The sequence below is a fragment of the Lytechinus pictus genome, chromosome 2 (assembly GCF_037042905.1).
Source record: "Lytechinus pictus isolate F3 Inbred chromosome 2, Lp3.0, whole genome shotgun sequence".
In the NCBI taxonomy this organism is placed as follows: domain Eukaryota; kingdom Metazoa; phylum Echinodermata; class Echinoidea; order Temnopleuroida; family Toxopneustidae; genus Lytechinus; species Lytechinus pictus.
In genome coordinates this window covers 18,858,926-18,867,715 of record NC_087246.1, presented here as the reverse complement: position 1 = coordinate 18,867,715, position 8,790 = coordinate 18,858,926, and the positions used below count along the sequence as shown (strand labels likewise).

Genomic DNA, 8,790 nt, shown 5'->3' with positions numbered 1-8,790 from the left:
GATTTGTTTCTTAATTATTTCAAGTGGGTTAATTAGAATGTAATGCATAGATGTCTTAAGTACATGTATTACTTGTTACCTTTTTTACTTGAGCAAAGTCTAATGATCTTTTTGCGGGGCAAACTGCTGTAACACCTTCTTCATCTGAAGTTTGCTCAACACTAGTGTCAAGGAGGCGCCGCTTCCTAAACACCACTCATGTCCCTTCTCTGATACACTTTTCCAAAGCCTCCATAGAATCTGCAAATAAATTCAGGTGTGTAATTAGTGCCTAGTCCGTACACGTACGGTTGAATACAATGTACATTGGATCCTGATGATTTCCATCTGGATCTAGTTTGATTGTCAGATCTGGTGAAGTGGGTGAACTGATTGAAAATAGCAACATACTGAAGTTTGTAAATGATATCATCAAAAACCTGAAATGTTTTAAATTCAATTTATTTCATGATTTTCACATAACGGTATTTTTAATGAAACTGATATGAAAATGCAATTTGAATTTGCATGCAGGTTTGCTCAATTTTCTTGCTTGAATTGATTGGACTCGGCGGTTGTGGGATTAAATATCCAGTGCGCAAGATGAGTTGAAGCAGGATTTAGCATTGAGGTGAGATTCAAATTTATTGGCAAATGCAAGTATTTCTTATCGGGCACTGCTCATGATAATTGCCGCCCTCGTACGTGTCATGGTGTGTGTGGGGGAATGCAATGGAAGCCCTGGCTGGCTGGCTCCATGGTGATTAAGCACATTGGTGAATGACTTAAACCTCCTCCTAGCTCCACTCATCTGAGAGTCACTTCTACTCTATTCTCAAGCTAACTTGCCAAGTTTAACTTTGACAAGAGACCAGGGTCCCGTCTTACAAAGAGTAATGATTGATCCAATCAATCTCAATATAGAATTCCATCAATGTCATATTTTTTTCCTCTATGAAATTTGCTCAAGTCCTTTGAAAACAAAGAGAAGTATACACTGTACTTAATTTTTGTCAGGAAAACATTTAATGTACATGTATGAATAGATTCTACACATCATTTTAGATGTTGATGTTGCTGGCTTGCCATATTTGATTGGATCGATCACAACTCTTTGTAAGATGGGCCCCAGACTTCAATTTAATTTCAACATTTATTTTCCAATGATAAGTCTTAATACTATTATTAGTACAATTTCAAAAAATTAAAAATACAGGAGGTAGCAACTCTGTAATTAAGCAGTGCTTGTGTAGAGTGCACATGCACTGTGACAAATATCTAGGCAATAAATACATAGTAAATCTACATTAGATACACTCATTTCTACATGTATGAACAAGGCCTGATATAATTATAACCTTGTTCTCTGGTACTCCTCCCCGTGTGGTGAAATAAGGTTGGCAATGTTTGGCTTATTTTCTCTTTTTCTTTGGAGTTTGGGACAAATGCTTGATTTTCTGACACTGTCAGGTTACATTACAGCTATTCAATAACTCGGCTCAAGTAAATATGATAGAACTTTAAATTATTTTTTCTTAATTAAAAATAGAGATTGAAAAACTACAAATTATACAATTGTCTCTTGCCATATCATTTTTCACCAAGAGGGCGTACACAAAATCATGCCCAAAATTCAAGTTTTCGAGCACTGTCTCTGGTGAATACAAAAATTACTCCCAAGTTACTAATGAAAAATAAATTGCAACTGTATGGAAACTAGTATTTTGGGTCACAAAAATGATATTTTAATAATTTTTTTAAAGTGTGTGCTGTGTACAGCAGATTGGCATACCATACCATATAGATTCCACAGGCAGAATAGAATTTTGAAATGAACCCTGAGTGGGGCAGGGCTACATGCATACTCATGTGATAGTTTCAATATTTGGGCCTTGAAATACTGCGGCTCATTGTCATCCTCTCCCATGTCTCCCTCCATCTCAACATCGCTGTCGTCAGCATCCTCATCCGTCCATTTGATCATATATGTCTTTTCTGTGTGGTGAGTTTCTGCATCAAATCTTTTGATATCACTTCGTGGGACGATCTTCAGCTTGTTGTCATCCAAGTACCGCACGTAAGCGAACGAGTATTTGGCCATCGTCGGTGGTGCCTTTGCCTTCGGTCGAACGGTTGCAGTACTGATGCTGCTGCTGCTTCTAGTACAGGTAGCACTAACTTTAGAAGTAGTGCCGCTCTTCTTTGACGTCTTCATGACGATATTTACACAGCATTAACACAAATAAATGGAATAGAAAATCTACAAATCACGGATGAAAAACGTGGAAACAGGCCCCCAAAAAATCGGAAAATTGGCAATTCGTAGACGTACGTATCACTCGATGGATGCTTGAACGATTTTGAATAAAGGCGCAAATTTGGTTGAAAGAGGCTCGATCGTTTTTTTGACGATACGGAATACGCTAAAAATATAAAAATAAAAATTATAGATATAAACGAATACAATAAATAATATTTATTGCCTTATAAAAATTTTAAATTTTGATATTTATCAGAATTTTAATTTATATATACATATTTAGTTTCTTATTATTTCTTTGCAAATCGTAACATCAAATTGCGAGACGAACTAAAAAAAAAATCGCTGACTGCAGCAGAAGTTCCGATCACCAATATAGAATATTAAACGTCGGTCTACATTTTATTAAATAATTTTTTTTTTTAATTAAGAAACATGTATTTTTTGTCATGGTAATAATATATATTTTTTTAAATTGACGCTCAAATCTTGTGAAAATAGGTAGATTTTTAAAATATAATTAGAACTTTTTTGTTAGAGGTTAGAACAGAATTACGTAATGTATCCGGTTGCGAATATGCACGTACGATTCAAATGCGATTCAAATACATTCATCTTGGCGCTGAAATTTTGACGTTTTGGATTTGGCAGGACCGTTTGTTGTGTGTGGCGTATTGATTTTATTTCGGTACTGAACTAGTGATTCCCTAATTCAATCGGGAGATATCATATTCCCATTTTACCTGCTGATTCTTCCATCCACCATGCCAAACAAACGAAAGTATAAGCAATACCTTGAGCCGGAATGTGCAAGTGATACATCAATACCACGCACCACACAGTGGAGGCTCCGGGACGAGAGGCCAAGGGCCCCGGCGGGCGGCGGAGGAGAAGATCGACGTGACATAGGCGTAGCACTAGCAATCGGCAAGCGACAACGGAAAGGCACTGTCGACTCAGGATCAGAATCAGACATGCGAGGTGAGTTCTCAAAGTCAAAATTAACTAGATACGGTACATGTAACGTTAACTTATACATTTATAGATTTAAAGTAGACTGTAGTCGAGTTTAACACAGTTAAAATAAGTGCCAAACAAAGCCCGCCTTAGGGCAGTTAAGGCAGAGAAATTGATGACTTCACTAAATTTGATGACCTAACTTGACTTGAGTCTGATGTGAGAGTTGAGTCTTGACTCGTTTACAGTTGCAATTTATATTTTATAGCTAACCGTGGCGTTGGTGGGGGATATATTTCACTTTTACTATCAATACACTTGTCTTGTCATTCCGTAAATGCCCACAATCATATATGAACATCTAGACAGCTGTTTCGAGGAGTTTTTAAACTTTTTTTTATTTTTTTAATTTCTCCTCGTACACAGACGGCTAGCTATCGTGCAGCCACCATTAGGGGACTTACAATGCAAAATCCCCCCGTCGGGGCTCTTCAATTTTTGTCTTTAATGAATAAAATTTTTGAAAATTAACTCGACTGAAATGTAAATCAATATTCCCTTTTGGCATTAATAGCCAAAAAACAGGGAAAATCAAGTTAAAAAGAACAAAAACAGTGACTTACCTTGGCTGTTGCACAACTTCACTTCCTGTTTTATCCGAACTTATAGTACATAAACATATGGCCATTGAGTCCCCTGTACAGATCGCGCTAGAACTTCGGTCTCTGTATTTGGTGAGTGAAGCCAACGGAGTTCAGCTGAACAACCAAAATAACAGAGCTTTTGGTCTAATGAACATCAAGCAATGTCATCTGCGTCCCTGACCCTGGCCCTGATATGACATTAATCTCCAGGAGCCTCCTGGCTATCTGAACCATCGGGGAACAAAAAATATCTCTCAAAAACCAGTGACAAAGTGTGGCATTTTAGTCTTTATGGTAAAAAAGGCAATGTATCATGACAAAAAAGACATTGAGCGTACTCTTCAGTGACTAAACTTACTATCGGACACGGAGTCAGTCCTCGGCCTTGCCCTTTCTTGTAAACGTCTCAAAATTGGTGATTTGAAGCTGGTCCTTGGTACCGGTACCCCAAGCATTAATTCACCGCCGAATCCAAAATAGCTAATGCGAATTGTGCACTCTATGGGAGACTAGATTGATGGGTTAATAAGGTCATTTTCAGATTGGAAAAAAAATGGTGCCCCATCATGTGTGTGCACCTATTCACTTTGCACGCGATTCGGTACCTTAGGTCCTTAGCTCAGGTGAGTCACTATGCTATATATAGCTATGGACAATCCTATTCGGGTAGGTGTAGCGGAGTCAAAAGAACCGTCTTTTGTGTTACCTGTTTATTATGAATTGATGCACCACACATTTTCAACAAATTACCTGCAATAATTTTATTTGTCCATTAAAGTTAACAATCATTGTTTTTTAAAAAATGTGATATCTGTCATGAAATTGTATAAAAATTTATTAGAAAGCGAGCTAACAAATTTCATCTATTCACTACAGATTTCATAAATATCCCACATAAAGCGCATCATACATGGGAGACAGGAAATATGGCCCCTGGAAAGAGTGCAATAGGTCCCATTACTCAGACTGTACTGAGCTGAATTCTTGCCATAGGGTTGTGGACATTTTGACCCGATACCAGATCCTAACTCCCACCCAGACTTGTAACTAATTTTGATTCAGTTTCGAACTTTAGACCTTATATTAAAATAATAAAATTTCATTTTGAAAAATATTCCTATTTGCAGATGAATCTAGTTATGACCCTTCTTCAGAAGATGAAGTGATCTCCAATACTGAACAGCAGCCAGATGAACGGGATAGTGATGAGCATGAAGTTGCAGCAAACTACGATGGTACACAAGAGATTGAAGATCCCGGCATTACATGTACATCAGGTAAAGTCCAGTTTCTGCATGTGAATTTTTTTTTCATGTAAAAAAATCAGGCCACCGCAAAGCAATAGAAAAGTGATTCAAACGGCCATACAGGTCTTCAAGTAAAGAATACAGGGGCACCTTCAAAATGTATTTTAACAGTTGTACATATTTATCTTACATGTTTAAAATTTTTGGACCTTTTAATAGATTTCATTACAAGTTAGGAATTTGATGACACTTGAAGTAGTAGGTATGCTATGGTCCCTCAACCCAATTTGGTACTAATGCAAAACATGCATCTTCATGGTCCTCCCAATGGTATTCCAAATGGATTATGGGACACAATTCTAGTTCATGGCAATGCCAACAAGCCCATACTCAACCCTTGTAGTCCCATAAAAAACTCTTCTATAGATATCACTCAAAATCATGGTGAAATTACAGTAATGAGAGTTTTGATTTATTTTTAATGTAGAGCTTAATTGTTACTCAATCTAAATGGAATATCACTTGTTGCCAGTGAATGCCTTGCTAGTGTCTGTACAAGAATTTTTTCTATATTGTATTTGATTGATGTAAATACTTTAAAGGCTTGTACAAATTCAACTACATGTTCATTTTGCTTCTGTTGAAAACTTAATTGCAATATTTATGGAAAACATCTTTATCTGTCTGCATTGAGGTAATTTGTTCTATGTCAAGTGGTGTTTTTTGTGTCTTTCCTTAATCTGGATGCTAATGTCCCTATGTTATGCTTATTTTCTCAGATTCTGAAGAAGTAGAGACTGATTCATCCTCAGATGAAGAAAGTGATGAAGAAATTGGTCAAAATAATGGATTTGCTGATTTGCTGGAAGAGAATGCGAATGTGCCCCTTTTCCATGGTTTACAGACGTCAAAATCAGAAGCACTTCTCATGATTCTTTCGTTTGCTCTGCGTCACTGCTTGTCATCTGTAGCCCTACTCCATCTGTTTGAATTGTTCAATGCCATTTTTGATCGAATCATCTTCAGTTCCACCAAAGGAATTCTGAAAAAGATTTTTGGAAAGGAAAGTCTACAACTTAGCTTTCATTTTTATTGTTCGTTCTGTTTTAGTTATGTTCAATTATTTCAGCCAGATAATGACCCCATTTTACCTTGTCCGACTTGTAATGAAGATTGTTTTGTTCGGGATTTAACTCAAAGTAATTTTTTTATCACTGCTGATTTGACCAGTCAAATTCGCACACTACTAGAAAAGAAAGATATTGCAAGAAATCTCTCCTACAGGCACACTCGACAAAGGACACCTGGAAACATTGAAGACATTTATGATGGAAGTTTTTATAAAGAAATGTCAGCAGAAGGTAAACCACTGAACAACAATCACAATTTGTCATATATAATAAATTCAGATGGCCTACCTGTATTTAAATCTTCTAAATATTCTCTTTGGCCCATCTACCTTATGATCAATGAGCTACCCCCAAAGATGAGGATGCAAAATTAAATACTTGCTGGAGTTTGGTTTGGTAAAACAGAGCCAAAAATGGAAATGTTTCTAAATAAATTTGTTGATGAAGCAAAATTACTTTCTACTGAAGGAGTATTGTGGAGTCAAGAGGATAGATTAGTACAAACAAATTGTTTGCTCTGTGCTGTTGTGTTGATGCTCCTGCCCGCGCATCCATGCAGAATACAGTGAGGTTTAATGGTTATTTTGGATGTGGCTTGTGTTTTCATCTGGGCAAACTTGTTGATCGAACTGTTAAATATCCTATTGATGTATGCGATTATGAAGATAGGAAGGATAGTGATATGTTAGAGGACATGATCCAAGCTAGACAAGAAGGTAGGAATGTAAGAGGTGTTAAAGGTCCTAGTGCTTTCATAAATCTGGAATATTTTCCTATATCATGGGGTTTTCCGGCAGACTTTATGCACTGCTTGCTTTTGGGTGTTGTCAGACAAATAGCTGAATTGTGGTTTTCTTCTGCAGGCTTGCCTTATTATATTGGGTCTCCTAGAATATTATCTGTGTTAAATGACCGTGTAAAGTCAATTAAACCCCCTAGTTTTGTTGCAAGGGCCCCCCGAATAATATCGGATAGGAAATTTTGGAAGGCCACAGAGTGGTACATGTGGTTGCTTTTTTATAGCTTGCCATGCCTGAGTGGGATTTTGCCAGATATATATATGAATCATTGGGTAATTCTTGTTCAAGTGTCATTTTTACTACTTCAAAAATCTATATCTCCTGAAGAGCTCAACAGAAGTGATATGCTTATGGTTTCTTTTGTTGGCAGGATGCAGATCTTGTATGGATCTGCAGCCATGACGTTTAATGTACATTCTTTATTACATTTGCCAAAAAGTGTTAGTATGTGGGGTCCTTTGTGGACTCACTCTTGTTTTCCTTTTGAATCTTTTAACTGGCGTATAAAGCAGCAGTTACAAGGGTACAGAGGTATCATTACACAGGTCATGCACAAGTTTCTGGTTTTGCAGAATCTTCCAAACTGGGCTAGCTTGCTCCTCATTTTTGTGTGACTGCTCCACTTTAGTTTATGTAGGATTTTACAGAACATAGTTCAAAGATTTTTTCTTACAGCAGAAATGCTAATAAAACCTGAGAAGTATTAGTCCTTGCTTCTTTGTACATGTCATTGTCTAATAAATTTAAGGAGTATTGTAGCTGATTTGCAAGATTTTTTTTTCTTGCTCTTTGGCAAAAATGAGCTGCTATCATAACAACCAGTTTGAACACATTGAAAAGAAAGTTTATAAGGATATCATGATGAAAGGAATTATTATATGTCAGCCTACTAGTGATTTGCGAATGAGGCATATTGAGGTTTCTTTTATTACATTCGAAAATATATATGGTATATTCCCTGGCTTAAATTGCTCAGTTCTGTTGAGCAGGTGATCATTTTCAAGTTGCAAGTATTATCAATATGTAAATAATGTGGTCATACCTGTACATGTATGTATGTGGTTGGAAAAAAAAGTTTATATGGCATTATGAAATCAAAATACATTTTGAAATGCCTAGAAAATTATGATTGGCAATATTTTGGAGAAAGGCAATGTTTGTGCCAAATTTAATGATGATTGTATATTAGAGCTCATCAATGGACAGACTACCAATTCCTCTGTCCCACATACCAACTTTTTTATAATTAATTTAGGTTGTGTAGCAAATAGCTCCAGAATCAAGTCCATAGAATTTTTTACAAGATTTAAACGTGCGAGTCAGTCTATTCACAACGGGGGAGGGGGGGGGGTCAATCACATTGTGGAAATAAAGAAATTACTTGATGGAATAATTGCAGCCACGTGCATGTCTATTTTGACTGAACAGGGTACTTGTATTCAGTGCATTCTCTATGTGTGTGCAATATGCTGCTGATAATACATGTCTTAACTTTACTTGTATATTATTAATCCTTGTCTGTGTTTACTGCTCGAATTACTAGTGCCTGCACACTTATGTATGTTTGTTTTTTATTGTTCGATATATTGTACTTTTTATATTTGGTTTTATCACTGATCTGACAGAATCAATTAAATTGGAGTAAACTAATTACTTTTTGTTAAATGTTTTTACTGTTTGTCAAAAAAATTCTAGGCAAACCTACATAATACCTTAGCTTTTCATCCCATTTTTTTTAATTTTCTTTGTTCAATAAGCCTCTTATGGATTCAG

General features: G+C 36.3%; 1 protein-coding gene across 1 annotated transcript; it reads left to right on the top strand.

Moving 5' to 3' along the window:
* The first annotated feature begins 2,685 nt into the window (after positions 1–2,685).
* LOC135155935 (uncharacterized) lies at positions 2,686–7,426 on the top strand. The gene is made up of 4 exons (XM_064106477.1): positions 2,686–3,220; positions 4,968–5,117; positions 5,867–5,967; positions 7,388–7,426. The coding sequence occupies exons 1-4, from the start codon at positions 3,004–3,006 to the stop codon at positions 7,424–7,426; spliced, it is 507 nt and encodes a 168-aa protein (XP_063962547.1). The 5' UTR covers positions 2,686–3,003.
* Positions 7,427–8,790: the final 1,364 nt, after the last annotated feature.